This window comes from Mycteria americana, chromosome 14 (assembly GCF_035582795.1).
Source record: "Mycteria americana isolate JAX WOST 10 ecotype Jacksonville Zoo and Gardens chromosome 14, USCA_MyAme_1.0, whole genome shotgun sequence".
Classification (NCBI taxonomy): Eukaryota; Metazoa; Chordata; class Aves; order Ciconiiformes; family Ciconiidae; genus Mycteria; species Mycteria americana.
Window position 1 is genome coordinate 15457109 of NC_134378.1, and position 25477 is coordinate 15482585.

At 50.8% G+C, this 25477-nt stretch overlaps 1 protein-coding gene across 3 annotated transcripts; it reads left to right on the plus strand.

Annotated features, from left to right (window-relative positions):
• The first annotated feature begins 1681 nt into the window (after window positions 1-1681).
• SLC17A9 (solute carrier family 17 member 9) lies at window positions 1682-23227 on the plus strand. Of its 3 annotated transcripts, XM_075517204.1 has the most exons (15): window positions 1682-2050; window positions 10853-11050; window positions 12684-12823; window positions 13524-13623; window positions 14141-14197; window positions 14399-14529; window positions 15357-15453; window positions 16409-16505; window positions 18633-18720; window positions 19038-19072; window positions 19642-19757; window positions 20249-20304; window positions 20666-20695; window positions 20804-21924; window positions 21961-23227. In XM_075517204.1, the coding sequence occupies exons 1-14, from the start codon at window positions 1935-1937 to the stop codon at window positions 20965-20967; spliced, it is 1425 nt and encodes a 474-aa protein (XP_075373319.1). In that variant the 5' UTR covers window positions 1682-1934; the 3' UTR covers window positions 20968-21924; window positions 21961-23227. The 3 variants fall into 3 exon arrangements, with proteins under 3 accessions (XP_075373319.1, XP_075373320.1, XP_075373321.1); XM_075517205.1 differs by lacking the exon at window positions 21961-23227 and having other exon boundaries at window positions 20804-21944; XM_075517206.1 differs by lacking the exon at window positions 14141-14197 and having other exon boundaries at window positions 1683-2050.
• Window positions 23228-25477: the final 2250 nt, after the last annotated feature.

Sequence of the window (25477 nt, forward strand, 5' to 3'; positions counted from 1 at the left end):
AAAGCAGCTGTTCATTGAAGAGGTGATGCTGAGCAGTACAAGGAGAGGAACTGAAGAGTACAACAAATAAAGAAAACTTTGTGCGACGTGCTTAATTTCCAAATTGAATCATCATTTTAGTAAGTTAGCAGCCAATATTGCAGTGTCTGTGTTGGAGGTGCTTGCATCCCACAGCAGTGAGACTTGTATTAACTCATACACGTGTATGAGTTCATAACTATTCTGTATCTGTGATTACTGTAGCATGCCCAAGACCTCTTCAGTTCTTTTCTAAGCTCATTATATGCATTTCACTTCTTAGTTACATCAGCACTCATTTCCCCTTCTGCCTCGAATTAACTTAACTCCAAACATTTACACTATTTAAAAAAAAAACATATTGAACAATGGTTTTGATTTTTGGCTGCATTTTACCGTGACTTGGCTCCCTCTTCTGGAAACGGGCACAGTAGCAGAGTGAATAAAAATTCTTTATAGTTTCCAGCTTCCTGTCCAAATAAAGGGAGGAAAGCCTACAACTGGATGAAGGCTAAGCCCTGTGGTTACTCCACATGATTCCCCTCAGTTTCCACTTGTACCAAAGCTTCTTGTATTTGTTTTCTCTGTTGGTAGCAGGTCTATGCGACCGCGTGTGACTATGCCACAGGCCTTTTGGGGGAGATGTCTTTCCTCTGAGGAAGAAATGCTGAAGCAAAGGACAAAGTATGATTTTATGGGTTGTTTTTTTTTTCTTTTGTCAGCCCTGGTGATCTCGTTCTTCTGGAGCTGTCTCTATAGTGTGGGAGGAACCTTTTGCTATTTCACTCTCTAAGGTTTAGCTCAATACTACTGTTACCCCTCTTGATTTAAGTAGCTAACTGCTCTTCAGGGACCTGCAAAGTATTCCTGTTAGGAGAAGGATGGGTGAGTTAGCTAAACCTTAGTCTGCTACAGGCTTAATTTTAATGAGCATTTACAGGCTGCTGGCTGCAGGAGTAGCAGGCGGGAGATGCCTGCCCTGTACTTTTTGGTGCAGCCCAGAAGCTCTGGTACCTTTCCCAAGGGCCATGTATGACCTTGGTCAGGCTCTGCGGGAGCTCCTCCATCCTTTGCTGACCTGAAGTTTGGCCGTGCCTGCATCCAAGCTGCTATCGGTCACAGAATCACCCAAACGATGTCTTCACAAAGCTCTTCCGCCTGCTCATTCAGATTCCTGAAGTGAGTCAGTCCTCATGCTTTGGACTGAGATAACCATCATTGTAATTATCTGTTTCCATAAAGGAGCCTGATGATCTCTCTTGTACTTACAGCAAGGCAACAGTTATATCCCACAGAGTTAAACCAAGCTGTAACAATACTGATTCCTATTTATTTTTTCCTTAAATTCTTTGGATGGGAATATCATATTCAGTTCTAATCCTTAAAAAGCAGAGGCAGAGACTTTCCTGCTGGCAAACCTATGAAAGCTGGAGGGGCAGGGGGCCGTCTGACCAACAGCGCACGTAATGTTGCGCTTTCCAGGTGTCAGAGGGGAAGGAGAGGCCGTGCTTCGTCCCCCCTGGTAACCCCGCTCCATTTTGCTGATGGGGCTGTAAGTATTTACCGGAGGAGGAGAAAAAACAGAAAAAGAGAAAAAAACCCCACCAGCTCGTGGGTGATGGATGGGGAAAACGCGGCCCTACCCGCCCCCCCCCGCCCCGGCCTGGCCCGGGCTCCTTCCTCGCCCGTGCACCCTCCGGCTGCCGCGGGTTCGAGGCTGCCCCGGGACCGGGGAGCGGGAGCGGGACCCCGCCCGCGCCGGCCGCGGTGCGGGCGGCCCCGGGGAGCGGCGCGGACGGCGGGACTTCCCGGAACGGGGCGGCGGGAGGCGCTGACACGTGGCCGCGGCTCGGCGGGGGGAGGGAGCCGGCGGCCGCCGCGATGTGAAGCCGGCGGAGGCGGAAGGCGCTGCCCGCATGGCCGCGGGTGGCGGCGGCAGGAATGTGCCGGTGTGCAGCGCCGAGCACGGCCCCCGGGCCGCGCAGCAGGACGGCATGAGGAGGGATAGCGGCGGGGACCCGTACTGGTCCAGGTAAGGCTGGACCCGCTCCCGGGAAAGCGGCTCCCCTGCTCGCGGCTCTCGCCCGGGACCCCCCTCCCCTCCCCCGCCCCGCATCCCCCGGCCGGTCCCCTCCCGGCCCCGGGACCCCCCGCAGCCTCGGGCAAGCTCAGCCGGGCCCCCCTCCCGCCGCCTCCTGATGCAGCTCCTGGAGAAGATGCAGCTTCGGGATGGAGGGGGTCAGGCAGCCCGCACCGTTCCCCGGAGAGGCGGTTTCGGGAGGTGCCCGGTGCTCCCCGCCGGGACAGCGGCCGGGATGCCGCCCCGCCGAGACCCTCCTCTCCCCGGCCCCGATGCCGCCCCCCGGGGGTGCCGGAGGACGGCACCGGGGGACACGGTCCCGCCGCCCGGGGCAGCCCCCGCTGTCTCGCTCCGCCGGGCTCCAGCAGAGACGGTAGAGGAAAGGGGGAAGATACGGAATTACTGTGAAACACAGGGGAAAAAAAGGCTCTTGAGCTTATTTCTGGCCTGCAGTCAGTTATTTAAACATGCCCTTGACACCACTGTGAGGTTCTTATCGAAGCGTTCCGGCAGGGATGTTTGTACTGGTGATCGTAATTAATTAAGATAAAGTCTGGAATAGTAGCTGGGTAGCAGCGAGACAGCACGAACTGTTCTTCGTGTTAAGTCACGAAAATAGTTAAAAACACTGTTAAGCCCAAGCTGTCCGCTTTTAACAGTAGGAGCATACGCAAGCACAGGGTGCTCTTGTGTTTGGAGCAGAGGCTACGACCCAGGGACCGAGCTGGGATACCTGGGGCAGCGCTGCTGGGCTCTGAAAGTCATCCAGCACCCCGGCCTCAGGATCTGCCGCTTCTCCCAGCTGAGGTGGGGTGAGATGATGATTCAGAAGTGCCATGGCAGCTAGAAGTGATGGGCAGAGGCTTTTCCAAACTGGGAGCCCCTGGACTCCACCACATTGCCCCTGTGCTTTTGAAATTCGGTTGGGTTTAACGCTGCCGTGAAGAGGAACTAACACCTGGCTGCCATCGCGGTGGCCTGCCCCGTGGGCTTCCTGCTCCCCTTTGCCTTCGGGGCCGGCGTGACCCCGTGGCGAGCTCGCCCGGGCAGGAGAGCGGAAGGCCAGCCATGGGGACAGGTGACATCGGTGCCAATGCGCAGGAACGTGTGGCCAAGGGGAGGAATTGCCCCTTCCAGCAGCAATTAGCCAGTGGATAAGTTGAGATTTATCATCAATCGCTTCCTGCAGTGGCAGCAGGCCGATAGCCGGCTTTAAACTGCCGTCCCGAGGGAGATTTTTCCTGCAGTCAGAGACCTGGAAGTCTAATCAAATCCACGCTTATCTCAAGAGTAAGGGGGTAGGTCTCCAAAGCAGACCTTTGGCACTAGGGTGGCTTAAAATTTGAAGATTCTTTCCCCCAAAAGCACTTAGGAAAATTCCTTCTCTGTCTCCCCCTTTCTAACTTTTCCCTAAGTCTTTGTGAAATGGGAGCGGTGGGAGAGAAAGAACCCCGTGCCAAATTTTCATGAAACAAAGTTTCCGTTTAGATGTTTTTTCTCTAGAAAAAATTAAATACATTTGCTCAGAACGAACCCTCCAGTTTCCCAAAGCTCTTCAAAAAATGCAAACCATGGATAACACTTTCCAAAACAAAAGAGATGATTTATTTATCAAGACAGATGTATTTTGAAGCTATTCCGACCATCTTAAGTGCTGCTAGTAATTGAAAGAATCCGGTTAATGCAAAGGAGCAGTAGGATAACCATAACTCCCATCAGATCGTTATCTATATTGCAGCAATTCAGAGAAGCAGAGGTCACCTTCCTGTTTGGCGTAGGCACACACTTGTGGTCGCAGCCCTTGTTTGGGGCGGCTTTACGGAAGCTTTATGGTCTAAAGTAAACAGGGCAGGCGGAGGGTGGGAAGGGGAAGGGGGGAGCAGAGAGGGGGAGCGATCTGCCAGGTCATGCGAGCAGGTTGGTCGAGTTGTATCAGATACCTCATTGGATGGTTTAAAGTCAATTTGGTGGACAGTTTTCAAACAGCATATGCAAATAAATAGCTCTCACCATTTCCAAATAATGAATTATTGCCATGGAGGCAAGGTTTTATCAAGTGGGGGAAGTGACATGGGTTCTCCTTTCATGCTCCAACAGAAGACATGCCAGGCAGCCTTCCAAGATCTGTCTGCACCGTCAGTGCAAGGAGAGATAAACAGTTATCTTGGCAGGTTTATTTTTCCATCTTTGTTCATGCTGCTTCTTCTTTTGTCCTCCCTTTTTTCAGCTGGCTTTTCCTTCCTCTTCCACTGTTCTTGCCCTACGTTTTATCCTGCCTCTCTGGCTGCCTTTCCCAAACTTTTCTACAGGTTTCCAATGGCTCCGTTATCACACATCGCCTCTTCCTCTTCCAAGAACAACACTGGGGGATTTCTGTTTGGGGCTTGAAAAAGCCCTCACGTTTATGTAGCACGTCTGGACATTTAGATAGCACTTTTTAATGGAGATCTTAACATGCCAAAGCAGGACTCCTCAGGCAGTAGATGTGTTTTAGCATCTCTGGTTTAATGGGGGGAAGACTGAAGCGCTGAGAAGAGAAATCTGTTGCTGAAGGTTGCACACAAAGCCACGGGCAGATCCAGCAGTAGACCTGGGGATCACATTTTGGATGGTGCCTCCAGGAGAGAAATACAACATGGAAAAGTCAGTGTGTCCTGGGAAGCAAACGACTCCTGAAACCACTCTGCATCTCCCAGCCTCTGGCTATACCTGAAGACAAGGGATTATTATAGCAGTTTCTTTAAGCTCCAGAGATAAAAGGAGTTGTGTCACCAGCCACAAGCTGGTTGCCAGTCTCCTGACCGCACTCTTTGACCAGCGCCAACGGTCACGTTGTTTTTCTGAGTTCTGTGCCCTGATCTTTTGTCAACACAACGTTGCAGTTTTAGTTGCCTTTTTTTTTTTTTTGGTGGTTGGGGTTTTTTTTAATTGTACAAGTTCCTCACCCTGGTTTTAATCATGCCCTTGCTGAGAACTTTTTTCACGTGGAAAATGTAAGCAAGACATGCGTTTCATTCCTGGCTGATCCGTGTGTGCCCTTAGATCAGCGTGCAAAGCACGCGTGCGCTTCATTATTACGTTTTCCCACCACCTCCACCTGGACTTAACAACTATTTCCAGCTCATACGAGCTGCTGAAATCTAATTTCATCTTTGCTTTTGCCGAAAGCAAGAAATGAAGAGAGGGAATAAACCCAGAGCCACGCTTGCTGAACACCACTTTGTTGCCATCTGCGGCTCTGCGGAGGGAGTTTGTGCACAGGGGGCGGACAGGAAACCAGCAGCTTTCCCAGGAAAAAAAGCCCTGTGTCCTCTGTGCTGCTCTCGTTGGCTGTTAGCTGGTGGATTGGAAAAAAACCCCTCCTCTAAACCCCAAAGCTACTTTTGACAGCGACAAATCATTAGCTTGGAGCCAGTCTGCAGCACGACAAAATCAACTCAAGGAGAGGAAAAAAAAATCTCTCTCTCTTGACAAGCATGTTAGATTTTTCAAGGGAAGGAGAAATTGTTGTTGAGAAAAACAAAGAGAAGTGAGAGGACTGTCAAACCAGGTTAAAAATAACTACCTGGGCATTATCTCCTCGCACAGGAGTGTCTGCACGACCGCTGTGCTTCCACCACGTCAGTCAGGCCGTGGTTGTGTTGGAGATTACCGTAAATTAAAGCCATAGGCAGGTAAGCTGGAAAAGAGGTTTTCGAAGGGGGATGCTCCTATGGGGCTGGGAACGGGTCACGGGGAGAACATCCCCAGGCTGTGGTGTGGCAGGTGAGCAGGCGCGGGGGGACCGCAGGCACCGGCTGCCCACGCTGGGGACGTTCCCCTGGGAGATGACCCCGTGCTTGGGCTGCTGGGTGCCCTTGGTTTGGAGCTGGTGGCCCTCCAGCATGGCTGGGAGCTCGGAAACACCGCAGGGGCTCATCCCCATCCCGCTCGTCCTGGGGTTCTTGCAGGGACGGGTGAGTGTCCGCTGCTGGGACGAGCAAGGGGGCTGGGGCATTGGAGGTGGCTCCAGCCGATGTACCCTCCGTGCATCTCCCACAGAGCTATTTTTAGACCCTTTTTACAGAAGAGAATTGAGGCAGAGATGCCCTGGGGGTGGGTGGTATGCCCCGCCGATGATACCTGCGCCCACCTTGGCCACGGTGCGGCTCCGATGCAGATCGGGAGCTGCAGCTCCCGGTTCTTCTCCCACTTCCAATTCCAGTTATGGAAAACACCCACAAACCTCGGAGACGGCTTCTGGCCAAGAGCTGTTGCTGGGACAGACTGTTCGTAGTCTTGCTGTCTAACACAGCTCTCTTACCACCTGAAAATACCTGACAGTCCAGACCCGTGCCTCGAAGGAGGTGCTAAACTGTAATCTAATTGATAGCCTAAACCCCAGCAAATCCATTTTAACAGTGACCTGCAGTGTCTGCAAACAGACAGACCTGCAGACTGGGGGAAAGGAGGGAGGCAAGTCAAGAGAAATAAAGTTGAATAAATATGTGCTTTGTGGCATCTACCAGAGAAATTCCTCCAGCAGGAAAACACACGGCAAATAAAGATACCCTATGCTGCTGGCTCTCCTTCTACCGCAGGACGACTCGGCTTGGTTTTGCCCCTTTGGGGCTCTCAGGCATCCTTAAAAATCAACCTTAACCACTGTGCCCTAAGCAGGGGACCTGTTTGGTTGGTGGGAGCCGGGTCCCAGATGCTTCGAAGCAAAGCTGTGACCACCCAGCGCCCAGGGCTGCGTCTGGAGGAGGAGAACCAAGGGACGTCAGGCAGGGCTGCTCAAATATAGGGCTGCTGCCGTACAAAAAGCCACCCAGGAGGAGTCATTAGGGCTCCAGCTAATTATAGTCTGTCTGGGTGGTGGTTGGAGGTTTATAAAATAGGAAGTGTCTTCTAGCTGCACGGCTGCTTCGCCCGGTAAAGAGGGTCTCGGTGACATGCAGAAGGGGATGCACCTGCAGTGCCTGTTTCTTGTAAGCAGAAAGGCATGACGGGTCAGGAGAGCACAGGCTGGGCAGCGAGGAGCCGCCGCCGTCGCGCAGCACCCAATTAAGTCAATTAGGTGGCTCCAGACAAGTTCCGGTGATTCACCTGCCGGTGGTCTGGAGGTGGCTGCCCGCCCTCGCAGGGGCTGCTGCCCCGTGTAGCTGAGGGTGGGCCAGGACCGGCACGGGGCTGTGGGGAGATGCTCGGTCTCTTCGTGTGGCCGGTGAGACGGGCACGGTGACACCGATGACACCAACGGCTGTGACTTCCTCAGGTTTAGATGTGCTTTGCTCTGACTCAGTTTGGTTATCTCCAGCACAGACTATCCCCACCTCCCTCATGAGGGAAGCCACTAGATTTAATTTGTTAACACTGGTAAAGGTCTGCTTCTCGGATGGCTGGTGTCACCTGCGAGAACTGTTGTTTGATTTGTTATTATTCCTTAGCTTTTGAAGGCGAGTTTTAATGTTTCCCCTTCGTGCTAGTCGAGGTTTCTCCTGTAACCTTTGCTGTTGTTGTTTTGCACTGAGCAGAACATTGACTCATCGGCAGCCTCTGTGATAACTATAATTAGGAGAAAATGCATTTACAAAGCTCTTTCCTCTGATGCAAGCACATCATTGTCCTTGCAGAGAAATAATTCTTGCCATGCTTGCAGGTGGGTGTGGGCAGCTAGTGATTACATTTGACACTCATATTATTTGAGTGGATTTTCCTAGCTGGATATGCTACCTATGGAGCGAGTGTTAGTCTGAAGCCGTCTTTACACTCCCCACTTTTTTTGAGCATAAGTCTCTACCGATGCATTTAAACATACAGGAAAAGAATATAAATGTATAGAATGGAGTAGTAATCAAAGAGAGCATTGAGACTGTGTCATATACCCAGAGACTTACTTAGTGCTTTGAAAAATAATAAAAGTAAAGAGAAAATAGTTCACTGGAGTTTTGTCAAAACATCAGCTGGGGAGGAGGCTTGTCGGGAGAACGTCTCTGCTTGGCAATCCCTTCCCGCTGCTGGATCTGAGCTGCGCTTTGAATGGTGTCTTGCTTTTGCAGGGAGCCACGTGGCACTTTGTGCCCTGCTCTCGGGCAGGCTGCACTTGTTGCCTGCGTAGCCCAGCGCTGCTGGCCTGGCTGCCTCCCTCCGCCACCCCCAAATCCCCTTGCGTGCCCCCAGTGCAGGGGCCGGGGGCTTGGGTGACTCTGTCTGCCTCGTCGGGGCGAGAAAAAAGGCTGGAATCTCACAGCATCCCCTCCTGCCCCTCTGCCCTGAAGCCAGAGCTGCTCTGCAGCCTGCTCGTTGCTTTTTTGAGTTCAATCCGTTAGCACCAACCCGTGCTCCCCCCCGCCTGCACCTTCCTTGGACGCCGGCATTGCTGCGCGTGGGTTTTGCTTTTCCCGGTTGCAGACCTTGGCAGTATTATGAAGAGAAGCAGAGTAAAGACTAATGGAGCTGCACAGGTCTTTCTCTCTCCGTCTTACACCTTGTACAGCCATATAGGCTTTAGGGCCAAGGGAGAACAGTCGATCTAATATCCCATTAAAATGCTGCTGCACTCATCAGAATAACTGCGGGGAGAAGAGGCAGAGCGCAGCCCCGCTCCAGACAGTGAGAAAGCTCATAAAGGTCTCCCTTTGCTTCGGGGGGAAAAGCACAATTTAGAAAACTGTCTCGGTGGCTAAATAATAGGAAATACCTACGCACATCGCAGGCTGCTGCGTTTTACTCGGTCACCTCAATTGTTGCAGGTTCAATAGCTCAGATTAATCAGCGCCATGCTGCTGTAGATAATGGGAGACATTAGGGCCCCGGCCTGGCAACAGCCCATTTCTGCAGGTGCAGAAGCACAGGTTAGGCAGGCTCAGGTTGGTCGCTTATACCTGCATGCATCTGATGCCGGATCATCTTGAGGCACCCCTCTGAGGGCTCTCCATATCATTTTCCATCACCGGTTACCCCCCACCTGCCCTCTGCCTCCTGGGGGGGATTTATACCCCAAAGCACCTGCCTGTATCGTCCCGCTGGGGTTGGTCTGACCCGGACACTTGGTGTTCAGAGCCTTTGGTTTTGCTGTGCTTTGTCGTAGCAAGCTGAAGTCGGTGAGCTACCTACTTCACTAAAAAAAAAAAAGCTACCTACTTTGCCCCACTGCTCCCGGAGCTGGCTGATTAAAAAACCAAATCACTTCTGGTTTTGCAGCAAATTAAGATATGATTGCTGCATATCTTCCTCTCGGCGTAAGACCAGGAGGGACTCGGGGAGCATTTATCAGCCAGTTCAAAGGGCTGAGGCAGGTCAACCCTTGGTTACTTATTCTTCCAGCAAAGATACGTGAGGTTTTCTAGTTCCTGTGTTATTTTGTACGTTTGTATGTGTGCACAGTAAAGACGGTTCCAACCTTTAAAGCACCAGTTGAAACACTTCCAGTTCCTCCTGCCAGAGGTTGGCACCGAGCTGCTTATCTGCCTCGTCGGGAAAGAGCAATAAATTCACTTCCAGCGGGCACAGCTGCCCGGTGTGTTTTACTTTTCATTGTTCCTTGGCCTCCCTCCGTGACGGCTGTTTGACACATTTATAAATGGTCTTGTGCTGTGTGGGATTAACCTACATTTATCATAATTCCAGTACAGAGAAATAAATGCTCATTTCAATATAAAAAGTGACCCAGGTTGTTTCCCGCGCAGAAGGGGGATATGTTTAGTAGGGTGGAAAGCACAGGGGTTAATGCCCCGGTACAGTGAATTCCCCAGTCATCTCTGGAGCAGAGAGAGTCTGTTTGCTCACTGCTTTGTGCTCTGGCCTCTGGGCCTGAAAATAACCAAATACAAATAGCGGGTGTTCTTACTAAGCTTTTAATTCTGTATTTTGTGGGCAAAGGGGGACCCAGACCGATGTTAGCAGGGCTGCGGGAAGGCAGAGGAGTTCACCCACACCTGGGGCCTGAAGTTTGCAGCAAAGTGTGGGTCTCTGCTCCAGAAGCACATCGCTGACCTGGAGCAGGAGAAAATTGCCTTCCCGCTTATTTCCAGCCTGTATCTTCTGCTGGAGCACTTTTCTTGGGGCTGAGTACTCGTGTTCCAAAAAATATATTCTGTTAGCATATTATTATTACTCATATTATCTTAAACTTCTTATCAGGCCAGGCTGGATTATCTTGCTGCTCTCTCTGGGCTATTCAGCCCCATCATGTCTTGTCTCTCAGTAAAGAATTCCTCCATCTCCCTCCTATTTAGGAAGGGTAACCCCCCCCACCCCACCTCCCTTGGGGAAGGGGTAGGAATGCCAACTAACAAACGTGCGCTACCCAGAGGCTGTGTCTCATGCAGATGCGTCCAATCTCATGCACTGACCTTTCCTTTGTTATCCTTATCTTTTAAAGAACAGTTTCTAAAGCTTTTGTTTGGGGAAAAAAGCAAATGAACCAGGTTTCTCCCCTGCCTTTCCCTCTATTTTCAGTCAACATTGCAGTCAGCATTGTCCGAGCAGCCTGTTCCCCCTTGCAGCCTGCAGACAGACATTATTTTGCTGCTGGGGTCAAATAATGTTTGGGATGACAGTCAGCATCACTCATAAAAGTCAGCAGATGCGATACGCTCTGTGTCAGAACCACTGTGCCGCAGGGGGACTGCGCTCGCCTTTATTTTGTCAAGACAGACTCGTTACGGCTTTCAAGCAAACCAGTCTGACCCGTAAGTCCTCGCTGTGCACGGATCTACGAGGCAGACCATTCCATCTACCCTTTCCCCATGTTCCTCTCCATCCTTGCAGGCCCGAGTCCCGCGTCTGGACGGTGATGTTGCTGCTGGGGACGTGCCTGCTGTACTGTGCCCGCGTCACCGTGCCCATCTGCGCCGTCGCCCTGAGCACCCACTTCGACTGGGACAAGAAGCAGTCCGGCATAGTGCTCAGCAGCTTCTTCTGGGGCTACTGCTTGACACAGATTATCGGAGGACATATCAGTGATCAGTACTGGAAATTATTCTCATGTTTTCCTCTGCTCGGGCTTTTCCAATGACACTTAGCTTGGGTTTGACCTCTCAGTTCAAGTCTCGACAGCGGCTGTGCAATTTGCACCCTGGGACAGTGATGGGGTGGGAGGGTGAAGCGTGTCCATGGGGAGAAGCTTTATGGGGCACTGCAGGTTGCTCTGAAAGCAGGCAAGGTCTCTCCATCAGCCTCACTCAGGGTCTATAGCTCTGATTCAGAAAGGACACGTGTAGTTTTGACCGTCCGATTAGATTCCCGCGTCTTGCAATTGCTGCTGGGCTTATAGGACGGCATGCACTAAGGACTTTGCGCAGGCAAAATCCCCAGCAAACACAGGCAGTGCCTACGCGACCAGTACTGCCTCCACACTTCCTGCACAGAACTGCCGGGAGAGATCTAACAAGTGTCTTGTTAATGGACACTTAGACCAACATAGGGGTTTTTTCACCTGGAAACAGTGAAAAAACTTTTATGCCAGCATAATTTTATAACGGCACTTTTATACCAGCATAATTTTTCTGATGGAGGTTGTTTTTAGCACTGGTTCAGTAATTGGAATAAAAAAAGCAAACCCACAAGCTTACATGTTAAGCTGATGAAAGAAATAGTGGGTGTAAAGCAGACTTTATTTTAGAAAAGTGATAAATGCTGATGGTCTTTGCATAGTTCACAGCTGCTGCTCACCGGGAGTGTTATTTGTCCATTAACGACCAGTTTAATCCCAGCGGTGCTGGACAGCCATTTGGAAGGGTTTATAGCTGCAATCACTAACCACAAGAAGAAAATATTTCCTTTTTGCAAGGAACACAGCTTTTTTCCATTTGATTTGCACAGTCTATCTTCGTTTTCAGTTCAGCACCTCCAGTTTTTCCACCCTATATTCTCATGCAGTCTTTTCACAAGCAAGCCCCCATCACAGTTTCCATCATGTTTGGGAAACCAAGTGTCTCCATTTTATCATATCAATTAAAAAACAACTTCCCCAGCTAGCTGTAAGGAAAGATCTGAGTAATTATCTGCTCAAGTTCCTTTCCCCAGCCACCTTATTCTTAGCGAGGAGGGCTTTCCTATGAAATCTTTTGTGAGGAACACATGCCTGAAAGGAGTACATTATCCATGCAGTGCCCTATGCTATTTAATTATGTTCCTTAATAGTTTGCAAGCAAACGCCTGCAAAAAAACAAATGTTAACAGGCAGAGCTGATGCAAAAGAGCAGATGGAAGAGAAGACACCGTCACTGGTTGAGAAAAGCAGAATGGTGACAGCAGTTGGGCTTCCCCCCCACCAGAGACTTGAGTGCATCAGAGCGGTGGTGTCTCTGGGGCTGGTGTGTGCTGGAGTTGGACGGGCAGCGCCGGCGGCCAGTGTCCCGGTGAAAGCAATCCCGGTGACTGGCCGCTTGCTCCCTGCCCCGGGGGAGCCGGAGGAGGGCAGGGAGGAGGTCAGAGCTACTCCCCAGAGGGCTGAAGACATTTGTAAGAGAAGAACAGGTTTGACTGAACGCTTGCTCTTAAAAACAGGCTGAACTGGGAAGAACACTTGAGTCTCGGCTGGGGGGCTTTGCCCTTTCGCCCTGCCCTCGTTTTTGATAACGTGTTTTCTGTCTTCCAGAATAGGAGGTGAGAAAGTCCTCCTCCTCTCGGCATCAGCCTGGGGGTTCCTCACGGTCCTCACCCCACTGCTCACCCACATCACTTCTGCCCATCTCGTTTTTATGACCTCCTCCAGGTTCCTCATGGGGTTGCTGCAAGGTGAGACCCCTCTCCTGGCCGTGTGTCTGTGTGTCTGTCTGCCCAGGGGCTTCCTTGCAGGGGGGCTCGGGAGCGGTAAATTCAGATGCAAGTCGTGGTTTGCAGCGCGTGAAGCCTTCTCCTGTGTGTTCGAGCAATCCTCTGCCTCAAAACTGCCTCCACATCCAGAGCTTCCATGGGAAAAAAAAAGTGACATTTCTAGAGAAATTCACTGACAAATCATTCCCCTGTAGAAATCTCTCTGCCAGACAAGGCCTGCTGGCTTCTGAAATTGTCAACGTTCCTGTTTGATTTTCTGCATTTTAAAACTTTTCCTGTTTGATTTTCCGCATTTTAAAACTCCTTCAAAGCACTTGGGGAAAACTGGTCCTTGCCAAAACTTTTGGATAGTTTGGGATGATTTTCCCTCCCTCTTGCCGAGCTGCAGCACTGGGGGACCGCGGGGAGAAGTGCATTGGCACTGGTGGATGTGCAGTGGCAGCGGTGATGATGAGACGGGGGATTACAGAGAAGGCACAAACAAACTTTTCATGGCGATGGATTCACTTATTTTATTTTAGATCCCTGTTTTGAATCCACCAAAGGTCTTGTTGCTTTGTCTCGGTGTTTAGCTCCTGCTGGATCTTTTACATTTGCTTTTGGTTTGCTCACGAGGGCACAGGAGCCTCACCGCTCCCTGCCTTGCTCCCGTTGCTCGCAGGGGTGTATTTCCCGTCCCTGGCCAGCCTGCTGTCCCAGAAGGTCCGGGAGAGTGAGCGAGCCTTCACCTACAGCACAGTGGGGACTGGCTCGCAGTTTGGGTAAGTTGAAAAGGCTTTGAGCAGCGAGTGACAGTCTCCGGACATCATACGTGATGAAATGCCATTAAATAGTTGGAGGCAAAACTCATAGCTCAAAGTACACGTGGATTCCTGCGTCCTTGAGGACGCCGGCTGCAGCTGAGGAAGCCTCAGGCAGTTGCTGTCGTGCATGTCAAGGATTTATGTATTTTTCTTTCTTTCTTTTCAAGCCAGACTTTGAAGAGTGTTTGCAACATTTAATTACTATGGGAAACAGCCTGATTCAGTAGGAAGAGCAAGGGTCAGCCTGAGACTGGTCACCTGTCCTCTCTGATAGACGGGGATAATATAACTTCCCCACCGCTGCTAGTCTCCATGAGGATTTCCTTTCTAAATGCAAGCGTTGCTTAAAAGCCAAATAGAAATATTACTGCGTTTAATCACTTAGTTTTCCAGTGTACTAATTTCTTTTGCTGATTTGTACATTCTCCGAGATACCTTCTGCACACCACCAACCTCATTTTCTTTCCCCGACGAGCATGGTTCAGTGCAGGGCAGGCGAGCGTCAGGTCCCCCCGCGGTTTCTCCTCCACAGGTGAGGATCCGGAGATGCCACGCAGGGAACAGGGCAGGCTGCAGAGTCACGGGGGGACCAGGCAGGCACGCAGCGACTGACGGCTCTTTTAAGTGCATTTAGTGACACGCAGCATCCACCCCGGGGGGCACCTCCCATTGATGCGCCCAGTCCAAACGCTCTTAGCCGGACCCGTAAATCCGAGCGCGGTTTCCCTTGCAGGACGCTGGTGATCGGCGGGGCAGGATCTCTCCTCCTGGACTGGTACGGCTGGGAGAGTGTGTTCTACTTCTCTGGTTTGCTCACTTTGCTCTGGGTTTACTGCACCTGCAAGTACCTCCTGAGTGAGAAAGGTAAGTGCGGCCGGCTGCCTCCCTCAGGCTGCCGGCGCTCCCGAGGCTGCGGGACCCGAGTGGTACCTCCCGGTTATTTTCCGCAAATCCCCTGGGTTTCCAAGATCATGCCCGGTTTTACACGAAGACCTTTTGTTCAGATATCTTCTGTAATACACGCTGTGTCTGACCCAAGATGCTAAACCCAGAAACAAGGTTTTGAGCTCTTGCATTGCTGATTTCCTATTTCAAGTCCCACGCTGGATTATATTGCTGTCGAGAGCCTGACCTGACTCCTCAGTACTCTTAAGCACCAGTGAAAACACCAAACAGAGCGGGATCTTCAAAGTGGATTAAGCTAAAGCAGGGCAAGATACTTATTCCAAACTAAGAGCATCTACACATAGAGCTTTTAAAAACCAGTTAATCCGGACTATCTCTTCCCAGATAACTACCTGGGAGTAATTTCACACATGGGCAACCCATTACACCTGGCTACAGCATTATTAGTGTGAGTGTGGTACGTCGGAGCTCAGCCCATCGGGAGCCTGGGGTGTGCCTGGTGCTGCACAAAATCCAAACCTGGTCCTTGCCCAAAGTGGTTTCTGTTTAATTATAACAAGAGATACAACAAACGGGTGAAGGTGGCTGGATGGGGAAGTGTGTGGATGCAGTGGAAAAATTTTGGTCAACATAACACGGTGTTTTCATGAGCATCCAATGCTGGTATTGCCAAAAAAAGAGTTAGAAAGGTTAAAGGTAGTTGTATAGCAGTCTCCCAGGGCTCCCTCCAGCTGCACAGAAAATTACTGATCCGAGCTTTCCTTTCTGTGTTGTCTTCCCTGCAGAACTCATCATCCCCATAGATTATTTAATGAGAGGCCTCTCCATATCCAAGCAGACCAAAGTTCCCTGGAAGCAGCTGTTTAAGAAGGCACCGATATGGTAGGCAGCTGCGGTGGCCTCGAGCGTCGGCAGGGCTGGGGACGCTCTTCCAAGGGTTTTTTCCTTCCAAGCCCTCCTTCCAAGGGCTTTTTCTCCTCTCTGTGCTTATTTCTTCTGCCTATGTGTATTTTGTCCACTTACTTATATATTTGGGAAATATGAGCAGGTTTTCTAATCCCTTCTGTATAAGTAAAGAACTAAGAAGGTAAGCTTGACAGAAGGTGGTTTATGTTTTGTCCAGAGGAATGTCAGGCTTGAATATTACTGGCAAATCTTCCTCCTTTGCGGTCTGTTCCCTGTGTGGGTTTTGCTCTCCTCCAGAGGGATATTCTCCACTGGTCTTGTTAGAGAAGCTGCTTGTAACGGGCTCCTAAGAAGTGCTGCTCCGGGGCACTGCGAGGCACAGGCTGTGTTCTCATTGCTGGCAAAACACCCTTTTAATAGCCGCTTTTTCTTTGGGATTCTGCATTTGGTACTGAAGCTCATCCAAGCATGCTTCCAAGTGCCGTTTAAAGATGGGGAGGAGGGCGATGGGGCTGCAGGGCAGCAAGCCCATTCCTGCCTTGCATAACTATGGAGCATCTGCTGATAACAAATCCCTAGAAAACCCCAAACAACCCCTCTTGGAGCAGGACGGCTCTTGCAGCGCTCGAAGGGACCGGTGGGAAACGCACTCGCACGATTGCCGCCGCAATTAACCTCGCCTGAACCCAGGGGCTGACGTCAGGCGCCCGCCCGGGCGCCGCGCGGTGAGGGCAGCGAAGGAACGAGCGGTGCTGCGAGCGGCAAGCCAAACGGAGTAGTTATCTATGAAAAAATCTCAGGAAGCAATTGTAGTGCTGTGAGGGATTTATTTATAGACCAGGAACTGAAATATTGGGTAGCTCGAGTGCCCGTTTCCCACCCGGTGTGACCTGTCGCTCCTGATTATTTCCTCCCCGCTGTGTATTTTCAGGGCTGTCATCGTCGCTCAGCTTTCTACGGCCAGCACGTTTTTCACTCTCCTCTCCTGGCTGCCAACTTTCTTTAAGGAAACTTTCCCCGACTCAAAGGTAAGTTGACTCTGAGACGCAGGCACGGCCGGTCTCCGTGCAAATGAGGTTGTGCTGGGTGCTGGCCAAAACACCCAGCTGGCCGGCTTGGCTGGGGAGGAAGGTGATGGCAGAGGGACTCGGTGGGAGCAGGCTGGGAGGCGGGAGGAGGCGGGAGGAGGCTTCCCTGCGGGGTTAGGAGCCCTTGCCCCGCACATGCATTTGGAGCCGCAAGCAAGCATCCCCCCTCCAGGCCCGCAGAGGCTAGCTGCCGCTTGCTTGTTTAGGGATGCTGAAGTGAGGCAGAGCTGGGGCACCTTCCAGGCAGGGAAGAGAAGGTTATATTTGATTTTTAGACTGCTTTTCTTCTGAGGAAAGGATGGTTTTCAAATGGCACAGAGCTCCTGACATTATGCTGTTGTAAATGGCCATCAGCACATTCACTCCTGGGTTTTCACGGGGTTTTTAACTGTACTCACATTGTATAGCTCAGACCTGCCTGTGAAAATGATAATTACCATTAATAATGTGTACTTCGAAAATACCATAAAAGCTTCCCTCTCCTCAGCAGAAATCATGTTCCCATTTTTCAGAAACCTAGGCAATACTCAGCTGGGCTGCGAGCGGGTATTTTGATCTTCTTGTTCTCAGAAACTCAGTCAATCTTTTCCATAGTGGCTCTGTTTGGTTTTTATAATTCCCAGAGCTGCTTACAAATGCCTTCTCATATTACATGCGTAAGGCGCTTTATGGCATACTTGATACTTGTACTAAAATCATGTATTAAACCAGGAAACATATTGTTGTGACGAGATCTGTGCACCTTGAGTAATATGCTCGTGCAGCAGTAATTTACCATCTGTTAAGCTTTATATCACGGTGCCCTTATGTAACATGCTCTATATAGCGTTCCTGCGTCTGATAAGCGCTTCATACATTTTAATAAAACGGGGCTTGAGGATGCTTGATTTTAAAGGATGGACGATAATCCTTAATGTGGGAAACCTATGTCACCTACTGGTCAAAGTCCCTTTCTGCAGGTGAGCTGCCTTCGCTGCCTAAGAGCTGCCTCCAGCCCACCTGGACGGAGGTGACGGAGGGGTTTGGCTCACGCTGCTCAGGGCGATGGGCCGTAGGGATGAGCCAAGCTGGGTCGGTGTGTTGGGACTGACTTGCTGAGCAACCCCAGCTGCTGTTAACAGACATCAGAGATACTACCCCACGAGTCCTACGGGGTAGCGTTTTCAAAAGCGACCAAGACCCAAAGTTTCAAAGGCACTGAAAGATGCAGATGGACCCTAGTACGATTTCCAGGAGCAGCTGAAACAGGATTATTCAAACCCAAGATTATTCAGCCCTCCCGTGCCTCCTGAAGCCGGGCGAGGAAGGGAGGGATGCCTCCATGGGGTGACAGGCTCTGAGCGAAGGGGGAGATGCGGGGGACGATGGATGGATGGGGAGGTTCAACCAGCTGAGATGAAGCCCAGCCCAACCTGCACTGATTTCAGCTCCTCGTGGGATCTGGGCACCAAAATGCCTCTGAGCAGCTGTAATCCAGATGACCAGTAATCATCTGTGATTACAACTGTAGCAAGCTCGCTTAATTGAAAATAGGCCAAAGTATGTTGCTACCCATAATGTTACCTAATCCTGGCATTAGAAAATCCAGCTGTGTTCCCTCAGCTTCACAGTAAGGCTGCTAATGAGGTTGAAGCTGATGTCGGAAATTTTGCCAGCAGCTTTACTGACGACCCACAGGGCAGAGTAAAATTTACAGCTTGCTTTCCAGGGCTCTGTGGCTCTCTGCCACATCACCTTGCTGAACAGTAAACTTTGCCACATTTAATCCCTCTTTCCCAGAGCAGACAGAGCTTTCTGCCTCTCCCCTGGACGCAGGGTCACCGGGGCAGAAGGAAAGACAACACCTACAAATGCTACAGTCCCTGATGCGCCTGGCACCTTACAGACTTGGGAGTGGTGCAGGGTGTAGCTGAGAGATTGCTGTGCAACGGGGGTAGAGATCCTGCAAGAAGTCCTGATCACTTCGTTTTTTTTCCTTTCTACAGGTATCACAGACTATCAAATAAAAGATTTGCAAACAAACGCAGCTCTGACAGCAAACCTCTCTTGATTTCTGCTCCCTTTCAGGGCTGGGTGTTCAATGTAGTCCCCTGGCTGGTTGCGATTCCAACAAGCTTGTTCAGTGGATTTCTGTCTGATCATTTGATCAACCAGGGTAAGAGCTCTTTTGGGTTTTCCTAAGCTCTTATTTTATGTGATATGGAAAGAGGACCTGGGTGGGAGGAGGTGGGCTTGTTGGTAGGGAGAAGACCCAGCAAATAGGCAACGTGAGGTTCTGATATGACAGCAGAATAAATACTCCAGGGTCCAAATCCCATCCGTGCGTTTGGGGCTCCCTTTGATCTCAGTCGCAATATCCACCTGGAGATGAAATCTGACCATCTGAAATCCACTTACCCTGCGGTCTCCTGGCTGGAGAGCAAGGAGACCTGGTGAGCTGCGCTTAACTGCAACTCTCCCTTTCTCTTCTAGGGTACAAAACCATCACCATTCGTAAGTTCATGCAGGTAAGAGAGCTGAAGCCACAGGAGTGACACTCGAGCTGCCTGCTGAGCTCTGCTTGCACGGCAGATGGGACCTCTGATGGAGCTGGGTTGGTGGTTATAGGCGGAAAGAGGAAAGGTCTTCTAGCATTGCAGATCGCCTGGTGGTCAGTGCGTATGGGAAATGAAATCCAGAGGAAAACCCTGACCGAGGAACAGAGCACGGACCAACGGTGATGTTGAGCACAGAGATTTGTGAGTGCTCCGAAGAGGTTTTCTTTCACAGGCAAAGGCCAACCCTACGCCGTCACTCCAAATGACCTCTTAGATACTAGGAAGTAGCAATACAAGGATGAGCAGAATTAGAAATGCCGGGTGAGAGCACAGCGTATCCTCTCTGCTCCGCAGCATCGCGTCCCTCGGGACAGACCTCTGACATAGAAAGGCAGGACAGCGGGGAAAAAAAAGGCTTGAGAAGCACCTGGTGTATATGAGCTTTTGCCATTGTAAAAGGGAACAGTTTGTCCGTGAAAGGAGTTGCTTTCTTCCTTACAAAAAATGTGCTGTGGTATTTAATTTTCCCTTTCTTCCAGGTCATTGGCTCCGGTGTCTCAAGCATTTTTGCTTTGTGCCTGGGCCAGACCTCCAGTTTTTGCAAAGCGATCGTGTTCGCCTCCGCCTCTGTTGGACTTCAGACCTTTAACCACAGGTAACGACCGTGATAACGACGGTAGCGTGGCCCTTAGCTCTCACCCCACGCTTGGCATTTCGGGGTCTCAGAGGAGGCTGCCTCCGGCGTGGCTGTCAGAGCAAGAACTGGCGCTGGGCTGAGCAGCGTGCGTTGGCCCCTGCGAGGCCGCTGGAGTTCAGTGCCCGCTGGGTTGGAACTGACCCAGCAAACACCCAGCGTGGGGAAGGGCTTGGCGTACTGGAGGGCACTGTTGGACCAGGCAGGTATTAGGCAGATGAAGCAGGAGGGGAATTGCATTTTGGCCCTTCTGAACGCTTCGAGTGGAATCCTTTTCCTCCTGGTACTCTCCTGTGCTGCTTCACTCTCAGCCTCTTTCCTCCTTTCTCCTGACAGTGCCGTGTTGTCTGGGATCCCTTCCTTGTGCCCGACAAACTAAACTCTGTGTAAATGATGAAAAAGCAGTCGCGCTCCATTAAAACAGCCATTTTCCCCTCTCTGTTTCTCACTAGTGGCATTTCGGTAAACGTACAGGATCTGGCCCCCTCGTGTGCCGGCTTACTGTTTGGTAAGGATTCCGGCGGGGTTTCAGCGGTGCTGGCGAGGCGGCGTGGACGGGACGGGGGGGACACGGTGGTCAGCAGTCAGGTTTGAGCGGGAGTAGCTCCGTGCAACGGCTACTCCCTCTTCGTAGCCTCAGCTTCCTTCTGTGACATACCTGCCGTTGCGGGGGGCAGCCCGCTGCACGAACACGCCGTTTCCATTTCCCAAACGCCTACCCGCACCAAGGGGCGGGGGTGAGGCTGAGCGTCAGCCCAGCCATCAGCGAGGCGTTTAGCTGTGCACGCAGAGCGGGGCCGGGTGGGAGCCCGGGCGAAGCCACTCACGTCTGCGGGTCTGAATACGCAGTTTATTTCTTTTCTTCGCAGGTGTTGGGAATACAGGTGGAGCCCTCCTAGGTAAGGTACCCTCCTGCGGCTCGTCCTTTCCTGGGAGTCCTCTCCTTGCAGGCGGGCAGGATCTGGCTCCAGAGTCTTTGCATTTCTTTCTCTTCCCTCCTGTCCCAGGTGTCATTTGCGTGTACTTGGCTGGCTACCTGATTGAAACGACCGGCTCCTGGATTTCTGTTTTCAACCTGGTGGCTGCTGTTAACAGCATTGGCCTCTGCACATTCCTCATCTTTGGAGAGGCCCAGAGGGTGGACACAGACTCGGCATATATGGACCTCTAGAGATGAGGCCAGCAAGCAGCCAAAGGACAGGAGAGCGTCACGTCTATGTGTCATTGTCGCACAAGTGCCAAAGAACTTTTTTTTTTTTTTTTTAGGTGTATAACAGGAAAAAAAATATACTGAGACCGAGTATAATGGGTCTGAATGAAACCCATGGGATAAAAGAAATCTAGAGCTCATTTTTTGCTCAGGGCATGGCTGGTGGCCTGTAGAGCCGTCCAGCTCAACATCTCCAGTGAGCATACGGCCCGTGTGACTGGTTTGCTCCAGTCCGTGTCTAGTGGACGAATACCCGTGTGGCCAAAGCAGCTTACCCGGCTTGTCTCCAAAAGGAGCCACGGTTTGCATGCTCTGCCCTGGCGCGGTCGCTCGCTGAGGGGAGCTGCTTCGCCGTGCCGGGAGCGGGTCCCTCCATGCTCTGCTGTGCTGGGAGGGTGGCCGGCTCTCAGGCTGCCACGCGACACGTGTGGTCTGAACTACATGAAAGGAATCATCCAAACGAATGTACCTCTGACCTTAACCCTCCCTCGCGTGCCTTCATTTTGCAGTCTGCTCGACAGGTACGAGCCAGGTGTACAAGAGAACGGGTTGTGAGATGAATTCAAGGCTTCCCTTCAGGGGAAGTCTTCTGGGTGGGTGTCTGCTGTGGACCCAGGGGCATGAGGTTGCATCACTACTGCCTTCCCCGCGCTTGAGCTGAGCCGGGAGGTTGCAGGGCAGATCGCTCGAAACAGCTGAGCCTGTCTTCGCTCAAGGGCAGAGCTCAAGCGCTCCCTCCTCTCCCCGGTCGCTTTACTCCAGCCCTGAGCCGAGGTAGATCACCTCCACCGTGAGAGCAGAGGAAAGCTGCCATCACCCGTGGCCAGGCTTAGCTGGGCTGACCTCGCGGTGTAGGTGCGGCCGAGGAATTCCCCGGGAGCTGTTTTGCCATGTGCTGTGAATGTACAGGAAGAAGAGGTCACGTTCTGTGCTATGGATCTATAGGAAGAACAGGTCACGTTCTGTGCTATGGATCTATACTCCCAAATGCTTTCTGCTGGGTTAGACGTGTCCTCCACGTGCTCTCAAAAGGGGTGCGGGAGACTTTCCAAAGAGCCTGCAACGGGCAGGCTTTGTTTCTACATTAAGCATAAAGCAAATTTCTGCCTTGGGGATCCATAGCACTGGATGTGGATCCCTGCAGTTCTCCATGTCAGAGGGAAATACCTGGCTGTACTCTGAGTCTGAATGTCTTAAGTTATTTATAAATATTTTTAAATTTAAGTACCAAATTCTATATTTTATGTACTTGAGGCCTGATTCTGCATGCTGATTTTGAGTGGTAATCCCACCAAAACCCACAGTATTTCTAGAAGGGAAGGATTTACCAGCCTACAGTTTCTGGTTTTGTAGGATCTATTTTAAATGTGACATTTCATATTAAAGCAATTCAGTGCTCTTCCTCCCACCCCTTGCTTGCAGCCTGAGAGGATCTCTTCGATTTCTCTAGTGCTTACCAGAAAACTTCAGCTGAGACTTGGGAGCAGATTTCCCCAGGGACCTCGCTGTGCAGGAAAGCTATAGGTTCAGATTCATTGTCCTTGAAAAAAAAAATAATTATCCCCGGCTTCTCCTTTTGTTTTGGCCAAATTTCTTCTTGGAAGATATGTTGGAGCCATGTTAAGTTTGTGACTAGCTGGGTTTATAGTGAAAACACTGACAGCCTTTTAATTGCAGAGACTCTAATGGGTGCCACTAAACAAAGCTGAGCTACTTATTGCAGGGATTAAGAGATAAAGATGCAACTGCCTGATGTCTTCACAAGAGGATATAGGATCAGCGTGGCCTGATTGGGGGTCAGAGTGATAAGAACGTATTTTTTTCTCCTTCTCTGCTTTTTTTCTCTAAAAGGCTGGTTGCTACCATAGGTACAACCCTGTATCTGGGGTGCTGCGGAGCCAGGACACACGAAAGTTGCCGGGAAGCCTCTTAAAATCAGCGGGTAAAATGGGGAGGGCACGCCCAGCAAATGCAAACCAGGCTTGCCAAAGAGACCCGAGGCTGTGCAGACACCTCTGCCAGCCTTGTCCCTCGTCCAGTCCGAGCAGATTTTTGCACAGCTTTTCTGTAGCGACATAGAAAAAAAAAAGTGTTGGTTTTGTTTTTTTTTTTTTTTTTAACATTTTCCCTGGCTGTTCAGCATTGCAGGTCAGAAGCACAAGGAGTGAATTCTGGTTCTTTTTGCTGGTTGCACCATTTCTTGTGGAAGAGTTGATCAGTTTAAATCTTTGGCTTACTGTTTGGGTAACCAGTAAGTAATCAGGTAATCGAATCACTCGCATTCGAACCAGGCAGCTTGGCCACCCCTTGGCTCTGCAAGCTGGGAAATCTGGAAGTGAGATCTTCAAAGGAAAGTCACCGTTGCTGGCTGTGCCTTCTCTGTAAATCCAGCTAACACTTTGGTGGGTTGTCTGGATTATCTGTCTCTGTAAACTGGCTAATAAGTTAAATATTTGAAGTACATTTGAGGCTTAGGTTTCATTATATTCGTACCTCTTTGGCGAAGTACTGAAACCATTTTACATAGCTGTACTATTATTTGTTTAAGCAACCTTGCCAAAGCTTGCTGTCTGAGAGTTTTTGTTATGGAAGGACCTGAAAAAATAAAGGCAGCGAATCATTTGCACACTGTCTGATTTTCCTTTGAATGCAGAGGTGCTAATTTGCATGATCAGTAAGGGACAGACAGAGCTCAAGCATATTTAGTGGGATTAACTCCTTAGGGCTGGTGAGAGAGGATGGGGAGGCTGTGCGGGGAGAATATCTGGGCTGGCAGATTTTCACAGCATCCTCACATATACTCGTACTCCGGACCTCGGAGTACTCCCAGCTACATCTGCTCCCTTATTTTGGAAAAATGACTGAAAAGCTGTCTTCAGCAGAGCTGTGGTCACTACAGCATCAGGAGACACGGTCCAGTGTCAGTCGTTAGAGTAATAACACGAATGAAACAAGTCTTCGGCTCGGTGGGATATACCCCCCTGCAGACAGATCGCCTTCCACCTGGAGACTGGGGGGGGGGAAAATACATTGCCAACTTTTTTGCATCCTCGCTGATAGGTTCGAACAGATGCCAACAGAGGGAGCTGTTAGATTTGGGATGTGGCAGCTCCTGGCTGGCCGAGAGCTGCTGAGCCTGGCCCTGGCACAGCTGGCACAGCTGGCACGGCGGGCACAGCTGGCACGGATGGTATGGCTGCTGATGGCTGGTGTGGCTGGTGTGGATGGTGTGGCTGGTGTGGATGGTGTGGCTGGCAGAGCCGGCACGGCTGGGACAGGTGGCACAGCTGGAACAGCTGGAACAGCTGGGCAGCAAGCGGAGCCGGGCCCCACCGAGCAGCAGCCCTGGCTGGTGGCTCTCACCGCCGGAGCCTGCGGTGCGGGGTCCCAGGACCTGCCGTCCCAGCGTTCGCCTTCCCTCGGCGTTTGGCAATGGTACAGTTAGGATGGGGGGGGAGGGGGGCAAAAGTTTGGGAGTACATTTTAAAAGGAGAAATAGCCACTAAAGGAATTTTAAAACCTCCACTGTAGGGCCATGTAATCAAGAAAATATCTTTAAGGACTGCAGAGTCCACTGATTTTCTCCGCCATGTGCTCAGAAAAAAACAACGTGAAACTGTGTGGTATGAAAACGATGCTGAAGCTAATTTAGCAGAATGCAAGTTATCCTCAACTTTTCCTTTCCTTTTGCTCCTCTTATAAAGGTATAGACAACCTCTGGCATACCCGCTTGAGCTATTTTGACCTGAAAAGCTCTAAGAAGCCGCAGATCCACCTTAAACCCTGCCCTGTACTTCTTCACGGGATCCTGCAACTGTGTAAAGCCTGAGAGAAAAGAACAAGCTCTGCCACGTTCCTTAAATTGTCCGGGTCCCAGGGCTACCCTGCCTGCCAGGCTGGAGCCCAGCTTTCCCCCAGAGCTGTCCCTGAGCAAGCACGGACAGGTACGGTGCAAAAGGGACTGGGAATCTGGGACTGGGCTTAAAGGCTGATTAATCACAGGTACATTGTCTTGCTGCTGTGGGTTGGAATTGATGGGTCGGCTTGTATTCAAATTGTTTGGGGCATATTCAATAGCTGGCTCTAGGGAATTGGAAGGATACTGTTTTATTGCAGTTTGCATAACACTAAATCAATAAACACATTCAAGCAGATGGAAAGCAAAACACAGGAGAAAAATAGCACTATTTGGAGGAGAAAAGAAATAGCAAAGAGCACTTCTCGCTGATACTTTCGCCTTGAAAACACAAGCAGATGCTCTCACAGCAGAGACCTGATCTAACATCCACCTGCCAGCTCCCCGGGGCTGGGACATGCCCCAAAGACACCACGGTTCTGCAAAGGGCACCCAGCGCCATAACAAGCAAAATATCACCGTTTATTGCAGCCGTGACCTACTGCATGGCATGTAATGAGGAATTTTCCATTTCAAACCTTAATGCAATAATTAAGATGTCTATTAAGGTCTTTA